The sequence below is a fragment of the Rhineura floridana genome, chromosome 10 (genome assembly GCF_030035675.1).
Source record: "Rhineura floridana isolate rRhiFlo1 chromosome 10, rRhiFlo1.hap2, whole genome shotgun sequence".
NCBI classification, from domain to species: Eukaryota; Metazoa; Chordata; class Lepidosauria; order Squamata; family Rhineuridae; genus Rhineura; species Rhineura floridana.
This window is the reverse complement of record NC_084489.1, coordinates 50,835,335-50,860,751: the sequence shown is the minus strand read 5'-3', so window position 1 is coordinate 50,860,751 and position 25,417 is coordinate 50,835,335. Positions and strand designations below refer to the sequence as shown.

Genomic DNA, 25,417 nt, shown 5'->3' with positions numbered 1-25,417 from the left:
AGGAGGTTGTGAATCTTCCAGTATATCTGCTATGACAGGATATATTTGGGTACAGGACATAAAAACTGCTTTAATTTCCAAATGAATCAATGTTACATTTTCAAACTTGTTTGTAAATCCGTAGGTTTGCATTATTTTATTTTCAAAAGTTGGCAATGGTCCATGAAGACACAAATCTCCACAGAGATTCTTTATAACATTCTTTGATGTTAGCGCTTCCCAACATACAACTGTAAGTTGTATCATCCTTTAGAGTTAAGTATGAATGGAATGAAGCCGCTGAGAAAGCAGACCCACTGAGAGAGCATGAGAACAGCTGAAGCTACTAAGGACAGCTGGGTTCCTGCTGGCCATATCGAAATTACAAAAGGAAATGACTTCAGACAGAAAATCATGTCCTATAAATGCTACACATAGCGAGCCAGTGATGCTATGTCAAGGCCCCAGAGGCATTATGGAGGAATTAAAATGGTGGACGCCAGCCACTGCCACCCAGGCTCCGGTGCTGGGTGAAGGAGCACTGAGAGAACCACTGGCCTCAGATGTCTGTAGCTGGTATTTTGGATTGGCTGTAGACTGAGCACTGGGTCCTCCTGAGTCCTCTGGCCACAGGCAACTGCCCTGTGGTACCGATCACATACACATGGACACACAAATCCTATTTGTATAATCTATGACAATGAGGACATTGAAAATGTCAAGGATTATCAATACCTTGGCACAGCCATTAACCAAAATGGAGACAATAATCAAGAAATTAGAAGGCTAGGACTGGCAAGGGCAACTATGAGAGAACTCAAATGCAAAGATGTATCGCTGAACACTAAAGTCAGGATCATTCAGACCATGGTATTCCCGATCTCTATGTATGGATGTGAAAGTTGGACAGTGAAAAAAGTGGACAAGAGAAAAATCAACTCATTTGAAATGTGGTGTTGGAGGAGAGCTTTGCGCACACCATGGACTGCAAAAAAGACAAATAATTGGGTGTTAGAACAAATTAAATCAGAATTATCATTAGAAGCTAAAATGATGAAACTAAGGTTATCATACTTTGGACACATAATGACAAGACATGATTCACTAGAAAAGACCATAAAAACAGAAGGGAGTAGAAAAAGAGGAAGGCCAAACAAGAGATGCATTGATTCCATAAAGGAAGCCACAGACCTGAACTTACAAGATCTGAACAGGGTGGTTTATAACAGATGCTATTGGAGGTTGCTGATTCATAAGGTTGCCATAAGTCATAATCAACATGGGCATTTTATTTATTGATTGATTTCTGACATTTCTACCCACCTTTTACGTTAAAATAGAATCAAGTCTTTGATGTGCATATTTTTTCATGTTTCATAATAACTCTAGGAATATTAATTGGCATAGACCAAACAATTACCCTTTCTGAATAAACTTGAAGCAATGGGATACAGACCTAGTACACATTTAATCAATTGTTTATAACAACAGCTAGGCTGTTAATACCATTTGCACCAGGCCTGGTGCTCAGTAACACAGGAGAACAGCAGTCACCACAGAGCCAAAAAGGCAGAAAAAAAGAAACTCAAAGGCTGAGGAGAAAACAGTAGCCATCACCACCACTTAGTGTTCTAAGAGCCGGGAATGGCCAACAACATCTGCCTGATGAGACCAACAAGGCTCAAGGGAAGCCCTGTTCAACTAAGAGTTGCGAGAAAATAGTAGTGAAATTTTTCAAATTCAGTTATTTTAGTATGTTCTAACTATTGTCCAAATGTCACTATGGTGATTGTTTTGCTGACACCACTGGGATAACCAATGATATCAACAGCTACTGAGGAATTTTATCATGTGTGTTCTTAAACAGAAAAGCAAGGCGGAACCGCGCTCCCACCTTTCTTAAATAGTAACCCTTGAGCAAAATAAAGGAATATTAACATGATTTAAACCAAGCATGGGAATCAGATGCATGTCTAGTGATTCACTCAAGGGGGTGGGGAGGTGGCAATTGATACAGTGACCCAGAAATCCTGTATTTTGTATTAATTAAGATATTTACCTTCGGTCCTGCAACTCCTTCTCCTGGTGGACCCCTTTCCCCTTGCACACCCTCAGGACCACGTGGCCCCTAGAGTCAAAATGACAAATGACGCTTTGAGATTGCAATGCAAAGCTCTTTAAGACTCTGACCCACACTTGGGACCTTCAATGCAGCAGGCAAGAGCTCCAGTTTCGTCAGTGTTGTAGAATGCATCACATCAGCAGTGATGTAGAGTGAACTGTGATTCCTAATCGGGGCTTAACTAGCAATCACATTTGGCTTTCTAACAGCTAAGTACCAAGCATGGTATGGAGGAATGGGCAAATGTGACCATTTTGGTTTCTCGCAGTTTCTGATTTTTCCAACTGTAAGTTCAGTTCTCCACATTTCCACATCAGTTTGTGGATTTTATTTTTAAAAGTCCTCTTGTGAATTCATCAACATTTTATTGTGAATTTTTCCTAATATGCAAAATTTTCTGTGCAATTTATTTATTCATTGATTACATCTGCATACCACCTCTCTTCCAAGAAGCTCAAAGTGGTGTACATGGTTCTCTCCTTCCTGTGAGGCAGGCTAGGCTGAGAAGCAAAGGCCACCCAGTGCGCTTCATGTTTGAGTGGGGATTTGAACTTTTGTCTCCTAGGTCACAGTCCAGCACTCTAACCTGTGCAACCCAGTTTCCCCTAATAACATCTTTTTATTTGTTATTTTCACTACTATACGGACTTTACCCTAGTATATGTAGTTTGGTACACATTACTTGGAAGGAGAACTGTGTTGTAAAACGCAGAGAAGTGCCAATTTCAAAGGATGGTTGTGTTTTGGTTCACATATTGTTTCAGAAAGTGTGGATTTGCCTTTAAATGCAAAAGGAACTAGATTTCTCCCCCATCCCTAATGGTATGTGATTGTGCTCACAAAAGCAGCATGCAGTTAGGAGTGTTTTTAGCATTTCCTCCCAAGTTATGGTATCAGTTAAATCTACACACACAATACAGCAAATGATATAAGGAAAAGACCTACAATGGTAAATTTTCCCTAATGTAAATTGCCACATGAAAGGGATGATTTTCACTGATATTGCTAATGGGGCAGAAAGACAAACCTCATCTCACCGTATGTTGCATTCCTGAGGACAAGCATACCTTTCCCATATCTGGTATTTTTTTTTTTAAAAAGCTACAATATGATTCCTCCTCACATCATTCACATCACATTAGGGATGGATGAATCTGTCATTTTCACTTTATCTTATTCATTTCTTTTCAATCTCAAATTCAGTTCTTCACATTTTAGCAGAATTTTTTTTAAAAACCCTCATGAAAATCATCAGTATTTTTTGTCCTAATATACATATTTTTTGTCATTTTGTTCATCAATACAATGCATTTTATATGTTACTTCCACTAATATATGCATTCCTATGCAAACATTTTCTTAATATATGTCTTTTGCCACATATTGTTTGGCTAGAGAACTGAATCGCACAAGTGTGAATTTCTAAAGACAATTATGCTTTGGTTCGCATATTGTTTTTCAAAACACAAATTAGGTAGATTTGCCTTTAAATGCAAACTGAATCAAATTTCTCCCTCATCCCTATATGACATGTACTTAGGCCTTCATGCTTAAGAGAACAGAAGCAGCTGCTCCATGGAACTCCATGTGTACAATGAAGCCCCTGCGTGCATGACAGAGCCTTGGGCTGGAAGCAAGAATATACACTCTGTTAAAGCTGCTGAAGCTGCAGTGAATACTTTAGATATTCTATCATCATAAGATGAAAAAATAAGGTCCCTTAACAACCTTCAAAAGCAGACCCATTGACTTTCAATAGGTCTACACTAGGGATGGAAAGATCTGTCAATTTCAGTTTTCTCAGTTTCTCATTTTTCCAATCATAAATTCAGTTTTCCACATTTCTGCAGCAATTTGCAATCATGAAAATTCTCCAGCATTTTACTGCAAATTTCTCCTAATAAACACATTTTTGTAGGTAGCTTTGACTAATGTACACATTTTTGCAGGTCATTTCTCATAATATAATATGTCTTTGCATTTTATTTGCACTCATATATTCATTTTTATGCACACTTTCCCCTAATATATGCATTTTTGTATATTCTGTGTAAATATTTGGTATACATATATTGTATATTTTTGTTGGCATCGAAAAATTCAAACAAGAGTGAATTTCAAAGGGTGGCATGTTTTAGTTCTCATATTGTTTCAGAAAATGCAAATTTGATAGATTCGGCTTGAAATGTGAACTGAAAACATTCTCACCCATCCCTAGTCTACGCTAAGCATGACTAAGCCTGGATCCAACCCCATACCATTTTTCTGCTGTGAATAAAAAAGCTATTAATACAGTAAGACAACAAGGAATCAAAAAGAAAATATTCTGTAATCAGTTAAGGAATGCTCTGGCCAAATTATAAGATATGAATGAAAACTCATGAGGATCTACTGCCTTTATTGAAATGAATGGGACAGTCTTGCAGACAGTAGATACATCAGAGCTCTAGTGCTCATGTAAAATGGCTGGGTTTGATACAATCCAACAGAACGTTCTGCACAAATTCCCTTGAAATTATCCTGCTCAACTGAATGGGGTTTACAGAAGAGAAATGCTCTTGTGCCATTTGTTCCCAGGTAACATGCAGAGATTCTTTAACAGCATGAATATTGTTTTTAATTCTTCATCTCAGATTGATCTCTTGCACATCTTGATATCTCTTTCTTTTGCAGGAGACAGAAAACCTATAGTTTACTTTTATTGTTTTACTAATATTAGCCATAGCAGGTGCTCTTCCTAACTTAAAAGAAGAGCATCCCCCATTAAAGGTTTACAGTTGAGCACACACACTGTAGGTGCTCAGCAGATGCAGAGTGAATCGATACACATTGCCACTATATTTCAGTCAAGCACATCCTAAAATTCTTTTTTTCAGAACTTGACCATTTTACTTACTGTTAAGCCTGGCTCACCAATTCCAATAGGTCCCGGAAGCCCAATTCTTCCTTCCTGACCTCTGTCACCCTTGTAAATAATAATAAATAATAACAGAAATAATAATATTTTTAAAGGAAGATGTTTGTTGCTGTTCTGAATGTATTTTCTAAGACAGGAGCAGATAAGAATGCATAGCCACACTTTTAGTCCATTTATTCAAATGAAAACATAATGCAATGCCCTAACAGTATTGTGATTTTGGGCAGGGGGAGGGATTGGTCTGGATGGCCTCTCAAGGTCATTTCTTCACTCTAAGACAGGCCTACTAGGCTCTCTTCAAGCCCCACCCTGTCTGAAACCTTGTTTCCCCCACTTTTTATAGTTCCTTACCTGGGACGTTATTCATCAAAACAGATCCACTAGCCCAAGGATTTGTGGCTCAGCAAATAAAATTCCCCTCCTTCTCCTCTCCCCTTGTACCCCCTCTGCCCCCCTAAATCCGTTCTGGAGTTTCCCCCGACCTTCCAGAGCAGGTATTGGGAGGAGGCAGGAGAGAGGAGAGGGAGAGGAAGTTCTGTTGCACAAGCAGAAATCTTGCACTGGTGGATCTATTTAGTTGGATACTGTCCGATGGCTATGTCGTGAGCCCTGCTGGAGGGTGTATGGATGAGAACGAAGCAGAGGAGGACTTAGACTGGGATGGTCGAGCTGAGGTGCTGAGCAGGAGTTGGGCTCAGAAGGCACCCCAGCTCTGGACCCTCTGGAAGGGGGTGGACCAATGAGAACTATGTGGAGGACTTAGAGCGGGATGGTTGAGCCAGTGAGGGGCTGAGCGGAGAGTTGGACTCAGAAGGCGCCCCAGCTCTGGACTTTGACAGCTCAACCCCAGCAGCTCCAGATACCCCTGTGGCGAGTCAACCTGACCAGCCAGTCGTTTCACAGCTTGACGCCTCCCCTCTCCCTGTGTCCACACTGCCTGCAGGCAGCCCTCATTCCTCTGAGGGGGAAGACGGGACAGTGACGGGGGCTCCACCTTTGCCTCGCACCAGGAGGCAAACGTGGTGAGAAATTCAACAGGCACAGTTGAGGAGGAGCCTTTGCCTGTGAGTGCTCCCAACAGTGACAGCACATGAAAGTAGGATGCCTGCTGAGCCTTACTTAAGCCAAGGGGGGGTAGTTGCTGAGTCAACGTCTTAGTGCAGCAAAGTTGTGCCTAGTTAGACCTAGAGAGATGCTGAGTTCTGAGTTAGCCATAGATAGATTCATATAGCATGCTGAATTGAAACTTCCTCTTAATTCAATAAAAGAAAAAACCACAGCCATGTCTGAGTCTGTGAGTTCAGGCAGGACAGACTATAATTTATAGATTAACATGTTTGTTACTTGCATACACCTCCCTGGTGCTGGCTTTTGTTTCCTCACCTCCCATTGCACAAAATGTAATAAGCATGACCTGATGCATGTCCTTGGCTAAGTGAGGAGTCGGTTGTTCTGTCTTCTTTTGTTTGTGAAAAGTCAGCTGTTTCAGCATTTCTCCCAATGAAGAAACAACAGGAATGGATCATTTTAAGATAACAGAATACAAACCAACCAGTACACAGTTTGACAGAATGCTCTCATTTTCAGTGGACATAGTCAAATAACCATGGCTGTACTGGATTTCCCAACACCATCATGAACATATTACCAATGTAGATCTTATACATTACCTTAGGTCCTGGATATCCAATCCCAGGGACTCCTGCAGGGCCATAAGGGCCTGATGGGCCTGGCTCCCCCTTAAAAGAAACAGAAATAAGCAAATGAGTTGTTGGTACAGTGGGAAAATATAGTAATTTGTTCCAAATGAATAAGTAATTCCAAGTAATGAATTCTGAATCTATAGTATCCAGTTCACATCAATGTTGGTTTGATCCTTTATAATCCCATTGATTATGCACGTGAGCATCAAGCAAATTGGCTTACAGAAATTGCAGCATTTCCTTTGTAAATCTCTGTTGCATTCTGTTGATATTTAGTTCCAAGAGTTATTATGTTTATTTAGCTTTTTAAAAAAAATGACATGGGTCTTTCATTACTAAGCAAGAAGTTTCACCAGGTAGAAACAGACAGGTCTTGAATATTGGTTCCTGTCCACACAGCTGACTGCAATTTCTATAACAGAATGATGTGTTCACATTAGTCTACAAAATGTGGCTTTAGTATTCTTCTTATTATGAGATAATCCAAAGCACACAGGATTTTTAGAAAGCATTCCACTCATATTCGAGAACTGCTATCTTTCTGAGGATTCCATGTCTCATTTTGTTACAAAAAACGCCTTCATTCCTATTTGCATGGTTTCTAACAACAACAAAAAGTAAGAGAAGCACTATCTGCTGAAGTCAGTAGCTTCAAGCTTAGAATCAGCACCAATTCAAAAGTCATATTTGCTAGAAAGATTGGATTTTCAGAGAAGATGAGTGCTTAAACTTCCACAGGAAAAGATGAGCAACTGCAACTTTTATCATCATGCTTAAAACTGAAACTATGAGTGAGCGTTGTATAACACATATAGCAGCATACTCAAACCTGTATACTGTTGGTACATTCATTGTGTTATCTACAATCCATGTGAGTAGGGTTACCATCATTTTGTCATTTCAAAAAGAGTACATTTGGCTTCAATAAGTGAAAAGTAAGAGTATGCTGTTGCACCATCTCAAAAAGAGTACATGTACTCCTAAAAGAGTACGGTTGGTAACCCTACATGTGAGCCATATTGGAGTTGTTGTTTGTTTACTATATGGCTCCCATCTCTTGAGCAAAACATCAGAAAGCATATGTAGTAATATATATATAGCCTGCTATTTTCATAGCACACCAAAAGCCAATAATCCTTAAATTGTACTCCCAAACAGGTTGGAATGTAAGAAGACCTCTGGTGGATCAGATCAAAACTCCATCTAGTATAGTACTCTGTTTTCCAAAATGGTTAGCTAGATGGTTCTGTGAAGCCATGCACAGAGCATGAGAGCAATAGCTCCCTCCCACTGTGGCTCCCTAGCAACAGCCTCAGTACCTAGAGATTTCATCTAATCACATGATTAATAGCCCATGATCATGTGACCCTTAGATTGGGGCCATCTAAGCTAGTGACCATCGCCAGATCTCACGGTAGTGAAGTCCATAAGTGAATTAAGTATCATATGAAGGAACACATTCACAAAATCTAACTGTAGAAATACAATTGCTGCTTGCTAGGTTTATATTGCCATGTTCCAGGGCGATCTGATATAATTATAATTATTATTTACTCTTCTTAGCAGGCTGGGTTAAGATTAAGGCATTACTCCTGATTTCCCAAAGTTCTACTGCTGCCCTGCATTCCATCTCCGGTTAATGAGTTATCCTAGTGTGACTCCACTGAGTGTAGTAAATAGCAGGTATTGTTCTATGAGATGGGCTGTAGCTCAGTGGTGGAGCATCTGACTTGCATGCAGAAGGTTCATTCTGGGGGAGACTCCTGCCTGAAACCCTGGAGAGCAGCTCCCGTTCAGACTAGAAAATACTGTGCTTGATGGATCCAATGGTCTGACTCAATATAAGGCAGCTTTCTATGTTCCTGACACACTACCATTTTTCCATACCAGAAAATATGCCCTTTCTCACTGAGCTGTTTTAAAACATACATTTCTCTCATTGTATCTTTCTCCATGTGGCAGTGAATGAGCATAGCTAATCTTTATCAGTGCTTTTACTTTAAGTTACAAGTTAAATAACAAAACAAAGAAACTGGATGTCCTGTGGTTTGGGTACAGTTTCAGCAGCTTTGTGGAGATGAGAAAATCTGAAGCAATTTCAGTCTTCCATCTTTCAAACAACACAAATGAAATTTATAAAGGGGAATATGCCAAGTTTATGAAAATACAAATTTATCTACAAGAAAGTAAATGTTCAAAATGAATAGATCGAGGCAGAGTTAAGTTCTTTTGTCCCATTTATTTCAGTAGCAAAGATTTAAGCCTGTGCTTAACTGTCGGGCAGAGAAGCCGGTGTAACTTAGGCCAGCGTAAGTTACCCCTATTCCAAATTCCATTCAGGAACCTCTGGGAGGACCAACTGCTGGCTGAGCCAGCAGGTGAGCATGGGCCTGAGTTTTGAGGACTAGGCCCTAGGTAACTTGACTGAGCTGAACAGGGTTTGAACTAGGGGTAAGCCACCCCCTTACCATTCCCCTGGAACACTCCTTTGTTAGGACTTACCCTGACTGAGCCAGGATGGAAGACTTATGTATCTTCAGCTGAGCTACGGTAAGGGACTTCAGCCTGAGTCCTGGCTCAGCTGGAGATCTGCCTATTCCAAACTCCATTCCGCTTGCTCCCTAAATGAAATCAATGGAATTTAGGCTGCAATCCTTTACACAGTCGCATGAGAGTAAGTCCCATTGAACTCCACATCTTAGATCTGAATAGGCATGAAATTCGGAGTAGATTAAAAAATTAGTCCCACTGTGTTCTGAAGAGCCTACTCACTAATTCAAGGGTGCAATGCTTCACACACTTACTTGGGAGTAAGTCCCATTGAACCCTTTCCTTGCCAGTGTTTCTGCCAAAATGGCATATGTGGTGGTCTGTTAGCATAATGGGGCATCCACCATTTCCTATAACCCTCAGTCTGTGGAACTCCAGCATAGGATTACACCCTTAAAGTACTGTCTTTCAAATCAGAATATAAGCCCCTATGTTTCCACTGCTTTTCTTTTTCTTAGACTAAAAAAAGCCTCTTATGAAGAAATATGAGATTTCCAAGAGTCTGCTACACATAGTTGCTTTGGTGGTGAAAAAGTTAATACTTCTTTGATGTTATCAACAAGAAATCTCTTTTTTCCCATCAGCAGGAAGAAGAAGAAAAGCCAAGAACAATATGCAAGTTAATACTTGTCTGCTTTCTAATGATCTTGGCAGAGGTTCTACTGTAAATACTATACAATGTCAGGATTCATGCGAGGAAGCCCTATGAAGGCAACACAAATAACCAGCATTTCTGAAGAATATATTGTATCTAGATTTTTTTTCTCATCTGATCAAAGACATCCCATTCTAAAAGCATCTGATTTTGTCAGCTAGGAAAATTACACAAGGGTTAATGTCCAGATGCATTCATAACAATATCAACTGAAAGCAGAGATAAAAGTGAAGACTCCAGTTCCCCCTTTCCCAGTTAGCTAAGGCAGGTGTCCCTGAAGGCAGATATCAACCAGCTGAATACATGTCAAGGAAGGAAAGATTGAGGAAGGTCTTTCTCCTCCCCACTCCTTAAGAACAGTACTCTTCGCTGTAGTAAACAGTGCAGGACGCAGAGCAAAGCCTCCTATGTGGGTTTGAGCTCGGAAAAGCCATTAGTCAGACAGACGTAAGAATGGAAGAAGTTGCCTTACACCAAGTCAGGCCATTGATCCACCTAGCTCAGTATTGTCGACTGAGGGTTCTTTTCCCAGCTCTGCTGGAGATGCCAGGGACTGAACCTGGGACCTTCTGCATGCAAAACCATGTGTTCTACAACTGAAATATAGTCCCTTCCCAAGTCCCTGTGAGCAGTTAATTTATTGCTCACAGAACCCCTAATTTCTAGTGAAGCCTTTCATCTAGTATGCCCCACCACATTATTTGGGAATTGCTGGTTGAGCCCCTAAAGTGGGACCTGCAACAAAAGTTTGCAGTGTGGAGCACTCAGGGTCCAGCCAACTAGGTATGCCTCTTTCCAGGATACTCCATTCCATTCCTGCTCTCCACTGCTTTCAGATCCTCAACAGTCAGTGAACATTCTGTGGTCACTGAGCATGCTCAGTCCTCATTAGGTTGCTTTTGGGGTTCCCCCCTTAGGGTTCTTTTTTTTACCCTAAAGACTTTTTGTACTTCTGCAAATCTTGGGATTTTCCTGAAGCCTACTGATATCAGTCCTCATTAGGTTGCTTTTGGGGTTCCCCCCTTAGGGTTCTTTTTTTTACCCTAAAGACTTTTTGTACTTCTGCAAATCTTGGGATTTTCCTGAAGCCTACTGATAACTGTCTAGCTATTTTGACTTCATAAGGAGCCACACTCAGAGAAGTTGGTTCATTACTTGTATATAGGATACGACATTTAATTTTTAACAGGCCTCATTTACTTTTCTTGCGCAGCCAAGTATTTGTCAATTGATAGGATCAGAACTTTCAAGCAGCAGAACTATAAAGCAACACTTACATTCATTTTTGTACCATTTTATGAGGATTTTCTCCAGTGTCTGCCTAACACTAGGATCTATAATAATCACAGTAGGCCTCTTTCAGTGGAAGGATTCAGAAAGCCAACATCTGAAATCTTTCAGCTGGCCCTGTGTTTTCACTTTGCATTGGAATTGGCAGCTTTCCTACAAAGCTGGCTTTCGGTTTTCCAAATATCCCCTCTTCCAAGAGCTTGTACAATAAGTAATCATCCGGAATATTTAACACAATGGAACGTTCCCTAACTTAAAACACTTGTTTGTCCTAGCTTTCTCTGGAGGTGTATGTCCATGCATATATGCCTATGTGGAATGCAACAAAGCCAACCCATGAAAATCATAATTTTTTGGACTTTCCTTCTTCTTCTTGACTATATGAAAGGCATTTTTATTATTTCCTTTCAAGTAACTCCTGGATTTCCCCCCAGTTTTTCAGAAGCAGCTAATACAATTACCGTATATTCCGGCGTATAAGACGACTGGGCGTATAAGACCCCCTCGCTCACTTGCTGTCCTGCCCCCCGCCCACTCACTTGCTTACCTGCCATCCTGCCTGCTTGTTTGCTCACTCATTTGCCTGCAGTCCCGCCCCCACCCACTCATTTGCCCTCCGTCCTGCCCCCCACTTGCTCACCCGCCATGCTGCCACCCCGCCTGCTCACTTGCTCGCCTGCCCGATGTCCCGCTCCTCTGTCCACCTGGTAGGTGGGCAGGGAGGTGGGGTGTGCGTGCATGCATGCAGGTGCCAGGGCCCTGGCATGCCTGGGGCCGGCCCTGCCTCTCAGGAGCTGCTGCCCCCGCTAACATCACCTCCTCTTTCTTGGCGGTGCCGATAACGATAATGTTATTTGTTATTTAATTTAATTTTTGTAAATTGTATTGCTCTTTATTGTATTTTTATATTGTATTTTTATACCTGTGTTTATTTTTCATTGTAAGATGCCTTGAGGGCCTTTGGCCGTAAGGCGGGGAATAATAATAATAATAATAACAATAATAATAATAATAATAAGTGTACAAAAATGCATATACTAGGATAACATGAACATACAAATGCATACGTTTCTGGTCATCGACCGTAATAAACTATTCATTCAGTGAAAATAATATACCAAAAATGCATATAGTGGGGAAACTGCTTTGCAAAAATGTGTATATTAGCCAAAAATGTATATATTTGAAGAAATTTGCATTAAAATGACTTTTTAAAAAATCACAACCTGGTCTGGAAATGTGGAGAACTGAAGATTGGATCAAAGAGAATCAGAGAGACACCACAACTGACGGATTCACCCATCCCTACATTTAATGAAGTCTCGTCCACTTTGACTGCAGAAGTTCTCCAGAATCTTGGCATAAATTTTTCATATCATCTGACGCAGAAATGTGACAAACTGAACTTGAGACTGGAAGCATGAGAAATGGAGAGAAACTGTCCACCTCTAATCCTAAAACCCAGCCAGGAGCTGCAGGGGCTAAACAAAGTTGGCAGAGCCACCACTGCATCCAAAGCCCTACTGCTCATACCAGCCAGGACAGAAGGTGGGATGGTGGTGGTAGTTGAAATGCCATGCTTCACTGAACAATTGCCAGGCTGCTGCAGTGGAGATGCCCAGATTGGGTCCATCACTGGTAAATTGGCCCAGCTTAGATCCAGCAGATCCCTAGACAGCCCAGCTCTGCCCCATCCAGTCCCCCAAACACCTTGTTTCAAGGGTTTACACTGGCTGCTGCAGGCGGGGATACTGCCACTGGTAGCTTCAGCATCCTCTCACCTGAGCATTTGGTGGGCACGGAGCCAGCACCACCACAGCCCAATGGAGCCAAGCAAAGGGACACTTCCGATACATCCTAACCTCCACCCATGCAGTGGATCGCAGGTTTGGAGTGCCCTGTCCAAAAATCTGAATTAATTATATTGCTTTGCATAATGTATTTTAGCACAGAATATAGCTTTCCCAGAACAGGACTCACAGGGAACATCCATGGCTCTCAATGTGCTCTTGATTCACAAGAATGGAATCCTCTCCCTCCCCCCCGAAAACTAAACAACTGCCTTCATCAATTACTTAAAGGCACCCACAGAAAATTTTGGCAGTGGTAGTTCTAAATGCATGCCATATTTGTGTCCCAGTTGGAAAATCATCCATAGCTTCTGCAAGTCCACATTAATTTAAGTCATTCTCCCAGAGATACAACAACAGAAATCTCTTCCATAGCAGTTTAATTGCTCCACTGGTATTATCCTGAGAACAGACCTATTATTTATACACTTGGGAAGAGTAGCCAGCCACCATATAAACAACTGCAAGACTTTGAATTCATTCATAAGTGTATGGAAACTTCATTTTTTAAAAAAGAGGAGCTGAATGATCTTTCTATAAAGATAACAGAATTTGGGGAGGTTGCTAAGTGTCTGCCACAGTACTCAACGTGAAAAAGGCACTGACCTTTACTAGCTGAATGGGCATTTATTGAGCTGTAAACAGCCATTCATTTCACTGGGCAAAACTCCTTCTCAGGCAAGTTCATTTGTCTGAAATTTAAAGGGTGCAGAGATGCAAACTCCACTTTAAAACTTGCTAATTAAAAAACAGATGGCTTCTGTATCTTTGTATAGTTTTCAACTTGAAGGATAAACAATAGAGTTGTATGTCGAAAAAGAAAGGCTGCCAAGGCTTTGCTAAGGATGAAAAGGTATTATGCACAGAGTCTGGCTTGTCTTTCAGATCCAAACTTACTTTGCAAAGCTAGAAAGCAAAAGTTCTTTCTTCATTTGTCTGTTGAAAATATATTTATTTATAACAGCATTTTTCTTTACCTCATTTTCAGCCCTAAAAGCAACAAAGTCACGTAAGAGATACTGTTAACAATTCTACTCTTTTTAACCAAGTGCTTTAAAGATAAAATTAGGCTGTTCCAAGGGACCGCTTTGGCAACACTGGAGTTCTTCTCTCTAGCTGCTTACAAAAATCACAAGTGGAGAACAGAGAAGGAAAAGGAAAAATAGGTACTAGTAAAAAATCCCCCACTCTTAAATAGGATTAAATAAGAGACAACTGACATTACTTGGTGAAGTCAACACAATCCTAAATGGTCCAACATGTGTCAAGATCACAATGAACCATGTTGTAAAAAAAATGTAGTGATTGTAATGTGAACATGTCTGAGAATTTCCAAAATTAGTTAAACATACCAAAAATCAACTAATTTAAAATGTACAGAGTTACAGCCCCTGAGTTACAGGTACATCTTTCTACTCATTTGGTACATGCATCCAATTAATTGTCCCCTTCTCTAGTGATGCAGTTACATATTCCAGAAATGCTGCTTTAAAATGTAAAGAAAACCTACACAGAGGGATCAGTCCCTGAGCTACAAGTACATCTTTCTACTCATTTGGTACATGCATCCAATTAATTGCTTCCTATTGATGCAGGTACATATTCCAGAAATGCTTCATTCATCACCGCTCCGAGGGCAGTTTTTAAAGAAATTAGGGAGAAATTTTAAAAAATGCTAATTACATCTTTAAATCACATGATTGGTGTTCTCCTTCTCTCTCTTTAACTAACTGCGGCCAAGGCAGCCTTTTACCTGGATTATAATCACAGCACAGGGAATAGTTTAACAATTAGGCATAATTTTTGTTGGGGCTGTGGCAGGGAGAGAGAGATAAATTGTCTCCTCCCAAGCCCCAATGGTTCCAAACCAGGCTTCTCCTTGGCTGCCAACTGAATGTAAATAATGTGAATAAATGTGGCAGATCCAGGAAACAGTTTTCCACCATTAACCTCTGCTCACCACCCTTCTTGGCAGGCTTGCTTGTGCTGCTGGCATGGTGAGTGGGAGGGAACCAATAAGGCTCTTGCTGTAACACTGTAGCACAGAGGATTGGCCAGTGAGAAGCATGTGCAACTGGAGATGCTGAATCTTCCTTGGGCAGGGATGCCTCAAGGCCTCAGCTAGAACTTGATGGGCTGAGGCAAGCTGCCATGCATCTGGATTGCGGGTAGGGGCCCACCAGAACAGCTCATGCCAAGGAGGGGGGCTGATGCTCAAGAATTCCCTTCCAGTCCTCAAGCCAGTAGGCTGGGGAGGGAGACACAGGCCAGCCGTCGGGCTGCCCAATGACAGGAAGTTTGCCCTATGCTACATCAACATCTATTATGCCTGTGACCATTAAAAGATATGGACATGTTTTTCCCCCACTCCTGTCTCCATGTGGTCTCTGCTCCCGAAAACCTACACCCATCTGAATGGGGTACAAATCAAAACTATAATCCAAATCCACTGTATTTGGAAGAAGCTAAAGATTCAAATAATGTGTGGCATTTATGCTCCCTTTTCTTTTTCACCTGCTGAGATAGCACACAAGTGCTCCATACAAAAGACAGCAAAGAATTAGAAAAACCAAGACACGGAAAAAACACGAGTGAGGCCAAGATTCCAGCATCTTTTACTGTCACAAATACTTTCCACATATAAAGCTGTTCCTGTGTATCTTCAAATGTTCTGGTTGCCTCAGAAACAAGGCCAGGATGTTTCACATAATGAACGCCCACGTACAATGCAATAGAAGCTGCATTCATGAAGCATCCTATGTCTTGAAAGGCAAGTGGAAAATAGTGTCATTAACACTAGTCCTTACATTTATAAATATTTAGCTATTCAATGCTCAAGGGGACACAAGCAGCACAATAAATAATTGATGTAACACTAGGACTAGTGTGTTGTGATTTTGTATTGTTTTTAATTATGTATTTTAAAACTGCTAACCAGCCCTGGAATCTTTGGGTGAAGGGCAGGTAATATTGATATTAATATTACTGATATTAATATTAACAATATCAATATTAATAACAATTGTTAACAATTGTTAATTACTGTTAACAATTAACAATAACAATGTGCCAATGATTGGTGGCTAAGAAAAAACGCCTAGGGTTATATCTAGGGATGGGCGAATCTGTCAATCCCAGTTTCTCTCAGTTTCTCATTTTTCCAACCTTAAATTCAGTTCTCCACATTTCCACATCAGTTTGTAATTTTTTTACAAAAAAGTCCTCATGAAAATTCATCAGCATTTTGGTGCAAATTTCTCCTAATATACATATCTTTATACGCAACTTTGCCTAATATACCCATTTTTTGCACAGCAATTTTCTCTTCCATATTATTATACACATTACTTGACTGGAAAACTGCACTGCAAAATTCAGAGAAGTGCAAATTTCAAAGGATGGCTGTGTTTCTGTTTCTGTATTGTTTCAATAAGTGCTCATCCCAGGTTCTAACCACTATACCACACTATCAAAATGCACTTTGTTCCTTCTCTGTCTGACATCTTAATTACTATTTTGGTTGTCCTCTCAGCCAACTCTTGGATCTCCAGTTGCTGCTTTTAAATGCCAGATCAGTACATAATAAAATCTCCCTCATCCATGATTTGATTGTGGATGAGGCAGCCGATCTGGCATGCATAACCGAGACCTGGGTGGGTGAGCAGGGAGGAGCTAGTCTCTCCCAGCTCTGCCCACCCAGGTACCTGGTTCAGCATCATGGTAGATCTGAACGTCGGGGAGGTGGGGTTGCTGTGGTCTATAGGAGTTCCATCCCTCTCATCAAGCACCATGTTCATGTAGCTACTGGCCTGGAGTGTTTGCACCTTGTGTTGGGTCAAAGGGACAGACTGGGAATCTTGTTGGTGTACCGCCCACCCTGCTGCCCAACGGCTTCCCTAACTGAGCTGACGGAAGTGGTCTCGGAGGTGTTGCTGAGATCCCCCAGACGATTAGTACTGGGGGATGTCAACATCCATGCCGAGGCTACTTTGTCTGGGGCTGCTCAGGACTTCATGGCCTCCATGACAACCATGGGGCTGTCCCAATATGTCAGTGGCCCAACACACGTGTTGGGGCATACCCTAGATCTTATTTTTGCTACTGGACATGGAGATCTGGATGTGGGGAGTTTTACATCTCTTCCTTTGTCATGGACAGATCACCGCTTGTTGAAGTTCAGACTTACAGCGGCCTTTCCCCTCTGCAAGGGTGAGGGACCTATTAAATTGGTCCGCCCCCGGAGACTAATGAATCCTGAAGGTTTTCAAAGGGCTCTGGGGGATTTTCCGGCTGATAAGACTGGCGCTCCTGTCGAAGGCTTGGTTGAAATGTGGAACGCGGAGATGACCCGGGCTGTTGACACGATTGCTCCTGCGCGCCCTCTCCTGTGTAGAGCTCATACAGCTCCATGGTACACTCCACAGCTGAGAGCGATGAAACAAGATAGGAGGCGGCTTGAGCGGAGGTGGAGGCGAACTCCTGACGGATGCAATTATGCACTGGTAAGTGCCTCTACTAAGTTGTACTTAGGAGCGGTGAGGGTTGCGAAAAAACAATATTTTGCTGCCACTATTAAGTCATCTCTTTGCCGACCAGCGGAGCTCTTTAGAGTTGTCCGAGGGCTACTTCATTCTGGCCCTAAGGACTCGATAATGTCATCGGTAGCCCGCTGTAATGAGTTTGCTGGGCACTTCCAGAATAAGATCGTATGCATCCGTCGGGACTTAGACTCCCAATTTACTGCAGTTGATCCGAATGAGGTGTCCGGAGCACAGCCTTGTCATGTTTTATTGGATGAGTTTCAGTTGGTTCAGCTCGAGGACGTGGACAAGGTGCTTGGACAGGTGCGTGCTACCACTTCTGCTCTAGATCCTTGCCCCTCTTGGCTAATAAAAACTAGCAGGGATGGAACAGCCGCCTGGGCCAGGGAAGTGATAAATGCCTCTTTACGAGAGGGAGTGGTCCCTGGCCGTCTGAAGAGGCGGTAGTGAGACCACTCCTGAAAAAATCCTCCTTGGACCCTGAAAACCTTAACAACTATAGACCAGTCGCAAATGTTCCATTCCTGGGCAAGATCCTGGAACGAGTGGTTGCTGGCCAGCTCCAGGCGCTATTGGATGAAACTGATTATCTAGATCCATTTCAATCGGGTTTTAGGCCCGGTTTCGGCACTGAGACAGCCTTGGTCACCCTGTATGATGACCTATGTCGGGAGAGGGACTGAGGGAGTGTTACTCTGTTGATTCTCCTTGATATCTCAGTGGCTTTTGATACCATCAACCATGGTATCCTTCTGGAGAGGCTCGTGGAGTTGGGAGTTGGAGGTACAGCTTGGCAGTGGTTCCGCTCCTACTTGGCGGGTCGTCTCCAGAAGGTAGTGCTTGGGGAACATTGCTCGACACCGTGGGCTCTCCAATGTGGGGTCCTGCAGGGTTCAGTTCTGTCTCCCATGCTTTTTAACATCTACATGAAGCCGCTGCATGCGGTCATCAGGAGTTTTGGAGTGCGTTGCCATCAGTACGCTGATGACATGCAACTCTACTTCTCCTTTTCATCGTCTTCAGGTGAGGCTGTTAATGTGCTGAACCGTTGCCTGGCTGCGACAATGGACTGGATGAGAGCTAACAAACTGAGGCTCAATCCTGACAAGACTGAGATGCTGTTGGTGGGAGGTTTCTCTGATCACATGGTGGATATTCACCCTGTTCTGGACGGGGTTACACCCCCCCTGAAGGAGCGGGTTCGTAGTTTGGGAGTATTTTTAGATCCTTCCCTGTCACTTGAGGCTCAAGTAGCCTCGGTGGCACGGAATGCGTTCTACCAACTTTGGTTGGTAGCCCAGCTACGTCCCTATCTGGACAGGGAGGACCTCACCTCAGTTGTCCATGCTCTGGTAACCTCTCGATTGGATTACTGCAATGCGCTCTACGTAGGGCTGCCTTTGAAGACAGTTCGGAAGCTACAGCTTGTGCAGAATGCGGCAGCCAGAACCTGCCCGTACACTACGTTCAACATTGAAGGCCCTCCTCCGAGTTCCGACTCATAGGGAAGCTCGGAGGACGATAACAAGAACTAGGGCCTTCTCAGTGGTGGCCCCCGAACTGTGGAATAGTCTTCCCAATGAGGTGCGTTTGGCGCCGACATTGTTATCTTTTCGGCGCCAAGTTAAAACCTTCCTCTTTTCTCAGGCATTTTAGTTTTTTAGTTTTAAATATGTTGTAATTGATCTTAGATTTGTGGATTTTTATATACATGTCCCTTGCACTGATTTATTGGATTTTATTGTGTATATTTATATTTCTTTGTTGTACACCGCCCAGAGAGCTATGCTAGTCAGGCGGTATAGAAACTCAACAAATAAATAAATAAATAATAAATTTTCTTTTTCCCCAAGTGCCATGTTGTATCATATGCTCACAGTTTCTCATTCTCTCCTTCCTAATCTAATTCAGAATTATGGTTGCGTCTTCTATGCACATAGGGGCTTTCACATTATCCCTTTCTAATGGCAGAAAAACACCCATGAAATTAGGGACCCCCTAGAACAGCACCCCAAGAAGCATAAGGGGATGCTGCTGGAATGAAAGAATGTACACACTGGGGATGGGATCCGCTGGCTGATACTGCTTCAGAAGACTCCCATCGACCTAACAGGTGGTATTGATTCAAGTTTGTCTGCTAGCCAGTGTTTTTACCAGTCTATTTTTTTCTCCCAAAAATATTGATATTAATTTTGATATTTTGAATTGAAACATCAATAAATGAAAGGAAACATCAATATATTGAAAGGAAATGTTGATAAAGGAAAGGAAAGCAGCTTCGTCTCCTCCTCTGATGTGACTCAGGCTGGTCAGTTTTCACATTAGCAAGCAGAGACCAGCTGTTTTGCTTTTGAAAGGAAAAAGAGAAAAGGAGCTTTCAGTACCTTCCCATCCCCCATCTTCTCCTCAGCAAGCCTAGAGTCCTTAATGTGAGCAAGATTAGTCTCTAGACTTCCCTTTTGATCATTTAATGGGTTAACACTACAGAGATTAGAAGGCAAGGCTAGGGAGTCTCACCCACATTAAAGACTCTCTAGAGCACTGTTCTTCAACCTTGGGTCCCCAGATGTTGTTGGATACTAACTCCCATCATCTCCAGATAGCGTGGTCAAAGTCAAGGATGATGGGAATTGGAGTCCATCAACCCCTGGGGACCCAAGGTTGAAAAACACTGCTCTAGAGACTCCCTATGCCTAGGCTTGCCTTTTAAACTCTATTATAGGCTTGGCCTACTTCCTCCTGCATGGAGTGTGGATTATTCAAGTGGAAGGAGTAGGGGAGAGAAACAGAGAGTTGTGCTGTGAGTAAAATCAATAAAAGAACAAGATACTTGAGGGGGGGAAATCTGGTGTCAGGGAAAGGCCACTGAAGTTTGGGGTAAGCAAAATCACTCCACAAACATGGAGAATATGCAGATGACTGAAAATCCGGTACTAAATCTGAGTTCAGAGGAATTCTCGCCCATCCCTAGTACACACACCCTATGCAGATACACTAATGCTTTCAGTGCATGCACAGACCTCTCTAAATTATCTTGTTATAAGAGGGAAGTATCTTCAGAAAAAAAGTCTAATAGCTGGGAGGGGGGATGTCAAAACAGCTCAATGTTTTGAGCACACTCACTGGCCACAGAACAATGTGTATTTCTTGGAGATAGGGGAAGGAAAAGCTGTGAGGAGAGGGAATAGAATAGAGGATCCTGAAAAAGGGCATTGCTGACTGGTTGGCTGGCTCCCAGAACAGGTGTACTCCGCTTTGCAACATTTTGTTGTAGCAGGTCTCACTTGTAAAATGATATGCCTTACCTTATTTCCATGAATTCCTTTTAGACCAGGTTCACCTGGAGGGCCACTGATTCCCTTTTACAAGATAAAGAAAGGAAAAAAAATGTCTTCTACTAGTGAACATGTTTCAGTATAATAATCTCATGCACAGTCTCAATAATATAAACACAACCCTGTAAACATGTATGTAGATCCTTGCAATAAGAGAGGATTCATTATTAGCTACATTCATTTTATTGCAAAACATTTCCCCCCCCCTCTTGTACTTAATTCAGTGCTACTTTTCAGCTGCCTCCGATAGCACTGCCTTTCAGGACAGTTTCCCAATCTTGCCATTACATTTGAGATGAAATTAAGACAATATAAACAAAAGAGAACATTTGTAATAAAAATAGTATCCAAACCCAAGTAACCCCATGGAGAATTATAACTTATTATAACATTCTTGTTATATTAACATTCAAGAGGATTTTAAGTAAGCAAGGGCCAAGAGCATGTGATCAGTTAAAAAGCCAGAGCAACCAAGATACCAGTCAAAAAAATACTAAGGTATGTGTATACAGAAATATACAACAGATTAAAAAAACACTCTGTTCTCTGTCTCTAGAAGCAAGAGTTTTGTGTGCTGAAGGATTTCAGTGCTTATTGCAGGAAACTGTGTGCATAGTCAGAAATGTACTTGTCCCTCAAATTACCCTGGAAAATGTGTGCTGTACAAATGTCCGGGAAGACATTCTCCCTTCTCAAAAAGGTGACGATTTAATCTGCAAATTGATCTACATCTGGCATTGTTTACATTATCCAGTTGCCTGCTGTAAGAACAGGATGCTAGACAAGATGGGTATTTGGCCTGATCTAGCAGGGATCTTCTTATAATCTTAACATTATAAACTGGGTTGAAAACTGAACATGCACATCAAAATCAAATTGGCCATATACATGATCTGTAATAGCATAGCCAATATAGGATGTTCAGAGATTACATTCAGCAAGTGTACAATCTGTGTACACAATAGTTGAGCTGCACAACTCAACAAATGTACACTCTTTCACAGAAGCGCTTGCACATGTGTAGAGACAGCTTGTACCTCTGTTCAGTGTAATGTGTGAACAAGCCTTATTTCATAATTACACTGAAGCCTAAAAAAAAAGTTGCTATAATTCTGTAATATCAATTTCAGCAATATTTTGAAGCTATACCTATACCAAATGCTGTAACAACTCAGATGTTCTGGGAAATCCCTACTTAAGTTTCCTCTGACGTATCACCAGTGCTGTTCAGTAGCAATATAGTTGCCTACCATGGGAACTCCTCTTAATAGCAAGAAAACATTTTTGAAGAAATACTAGACATTTTTCTACTGGCACAAAGGCTGAAGAATTGGCAAGGGAGGGGGTCAGCAGTTCCACTGAGAAGGCAAAAATGTTCTCACAGTTCTACTTCAAGCTATGTGCTGTAGCTGCAGAACAGAACACTGAGCTTTTAAGTGACAAGGAAGAGATTGATGGAAGGTTCCTCTTGAGAATGACAGCTTCTAAAAATAACCACAGAGAAAATCTGGACACAAACCTCTCCATTGCTTATCTTCCAAGAATACACAGGATATGCTGCCACAGCAGCATATAAGGACACAAGCGTTTGTCTGTGTTAGAATTGCTTTTAATATGTTTTCTTTAATAATATGTTTTTAACCCTTTTTTAAAGCTTTTAAAAATGTTTTGAACATTGTTTTGTTTGAATGTATTTTAAGGTCTTTTTATGATGTTTTAAAGAGTTTGTAGAGTTTCTGTTTGCCGCCCTGAGCTCCTGCTGGGAGGAAGGGCAGGATATAAATCAAATAATAAATAAATAAAGAGCACTGCTGGGTGGGATCAAGAGTCCAGCATATGGTTTCCACCAGCAGCCAACCAGATTCCTCCAGGAAGCCAACAAGCAAGCTGGCAAGGCAATAGCCCTCTCCTGGCATTTCACCCTGTTATTTGGTATTCACAGTGGTGACTGGTGCTGGTGCCATTGGAATGGGTAGGATGGAAGGCAGAGAGTCTCACAGTAGCTGGAGCCAGAACCTATGGCAGACAGAGACAGAGCCAATGATAAGAGAAGCCAACTAAGTCTGATTCTGGTCCCTATTCTCCTCCCTGCTGAATTCTACAAAGACAACACTGAGACTGAGGAGAAGGAATAGACAACACCGACAGTATTTCCTAATTGAGGGAGTTTCATAGCCAGGCTGCTATCACAAAAAAGATCTCGGTCACCACACAATGTGCCTCACTCAGTGGTACAAAATGTCATTTAGTTGTCATAGCTGTAGATTTATATAACATCATTATGATACTGGAAGTTTTATTTTTTACTGTTTTCCAAAAAAATCTCCTGTTTCCCAGTTGTAGAAGCCATGCTGATCTGTCTTTAGTAGGATTTGTTCTTCTGCATGTTTAGTTATTTTAGCTTTAAAAAAAAAACTTTCAGACAATTTAGTTTGGACAGAAGTTCTGCTGATGGGTCTGTAATTTCTTGGCTCTCCTCTGAGAACTTTTCTTTTAAAAAATGGTGTTACTTTAGCTATTTTCCAATCTTCTGGTAACAAGACCCATTTTAATGATATGAGGAATCCGAATCCTGGTCCCTGATAGGTAGGGAGTGGTTGTGAAGTGGAGGTCAGAGTTTGGTGTGCTGCCCTCAGGTGTAGTGGAGGATGCTGTCACTTCACCATTATTGAAGATCTAGCTGCTGCCAGTCCAATCACCTTTTGTACATGGAAAAGGATAAGGTACCATATTGTCCAATGCCTCTGGCAGCAAAATGCCTTGGGCTGGCCTTGCTGAAGTGGTATAGCCCAGATATAGATTTAGTACCTCAGGGAGAAATAGGCCAAAGTAATCAACATATCAAAAGTCAAATAGCCCTGGAATTCAAAGCTCCTCCATACAAAAAAAATCATCTTCACATAGATTATGGTGTTAAGCAAACTTACCTGAGGTCCCCTCGGTCCCTTTGGGCCAAAAGGGCCTTCTAGCCCCTGTTCAAATAAAACAAAAAGAAAACAATTAATATCCAATTCTGATTCAAATGAGACTTACAAAAATGCTTCTCAAATCTTTCCTCGCCACTGTGGTTGCTTATTATCTGTACATACAGGTGCTGGGAAGAATTTCTCATTCTTCCACTGCTTTCACCAATAATGATAATGATAATAATAATGATGATAAAAATATTTACTTGCCCTTCACTCTAAGGTCCCAGGGCAGGTCACAACAAATTAAACAAACGTTTAAAAACAGTTTAAAACAAATTAAAATCACAAAAATAGGACAGGTCCTATATACCTCTCATGTATATATCTAATACAGTCTTTGATCATGTGGTGCTCTCCAGATTTGATTACAACTCCTATCTGCCCCAACCAGCATGGATGCACTAGCTAGGACTGATGGGAGCTGTAGTCCAAAACATCTGGAAGACACCAGGATGGTGAAGACTGGGAGATAGTCAATATCACAGAGCATGTCACACTCAAAATCTAAACTGGTTTAGCTGTCATTCTGACAACAAACATTGTACACTGAATGTATGGAGGGGAGAAAAGGATCATTGTGGCAGGCCACAATCCCAGCCTCTGTACAGTTATATGTATGAAGGCTTTCACAATGTAACTGGTGATGCTGCTTTTTGCAAGGTTTCTCATCACATCTTCAATGTCTGTGCGACGTTGTACATGGCATAGGGTGTGAAAGGGGCCTACCAGAGCAATCCTACTGTTCCCCTCCATAGGACTTATCTTAACAGGTCTAGTGTTCCTGGGAATTGTTGTCCTGTAAGTAGGAAAGGGTGGGTGAAATCATCTTTACCACCAATGAATTCTCTGCACCGTTATGGAGTTAAAATTCCCAGAGTTTCTTGGAGGGAGCCACAACAGTTAAATGAGGTTAAAAACAGATTAAGCACAAAAAAGAATGCCATTGTTAAATTCAGATTTTAACACACGAGTCAACCTAAAGTTCTCTTTCCCGGTTGCTATGTAGAACATACAGGGACATTTTCTTTCCCATAGCAATATTTGGAGTCTGAAAATGTATCTTGATGGCTGGAGCATCAGTAGGGTTGCCATACTCCAGTTCCACAAATCCGGGCAGGCTAATTTGCATATTATGCAAATTATTTGCATGTTATTTGCATATTATGCAAATATTTGCATATTAATATTTGGATTGTCCAGTTGTTTTGTTTTTGTGCCTAGGAATTACCACCAAAAACTGGGGAAAGATGTGAGAAATCTTTTTTTTTTAAGCAACATTAAATGCCTAGACTCTAGTTTCCAACACTATGGAGTATTTATTGATTGATTAAGAGAATTTATATCCTGCCCTTTTGCTGTTAAAAACAGAGCTCAGCACAGCTTACAAATATAGTAAAAACAATAAAAATACAATCAATATAAAAACATAATAAAAACACAAAATAGCAACAAACATAAAGTCAGGGCAGCAGCATGGTTAACCATAACATATACAATATATTTCAG

At 41.5% G+C, this 25,417-nt stretch overlaps 1 protein-coding gene across 1 annotated transcript in view; it reads right to left on the bottom strand.

Annotated features, from left to right (window-relative positions):
* The window catches only part of COL28A1 (collagen type XXVIII alpha 1 chain), a 119,262-nt gene that overhangs the window by 53,235 nt on the left and 40,610 nt on the right, over positions 1–25,417 (bottom strand). The window contains exons 10-14 of the mRNA XM_061587242.1: positions 23,870–23,914; positions 20,913–20,966; positions 6,689–6,757; positions 4,998–5,066; positions 2,039–2,107 (exon numbers count right to left, since the gene is read on the bottom strand). Coding sequence (XP_061443226.1) covers positions 2,039–2,107; positions 4,998–5,066; positions 6,689–6,757; positions 20,913–20,966; positions 23,870–23,914 — 306 coding nt within the window. The remainder of the gene's footprint in view (positions 1–2,038; positions 2,108–4,997; positions 5,067–6,688; positions 6,758–20,912; positions 20,967–23,869; positions 23,915–25,417) is intronic.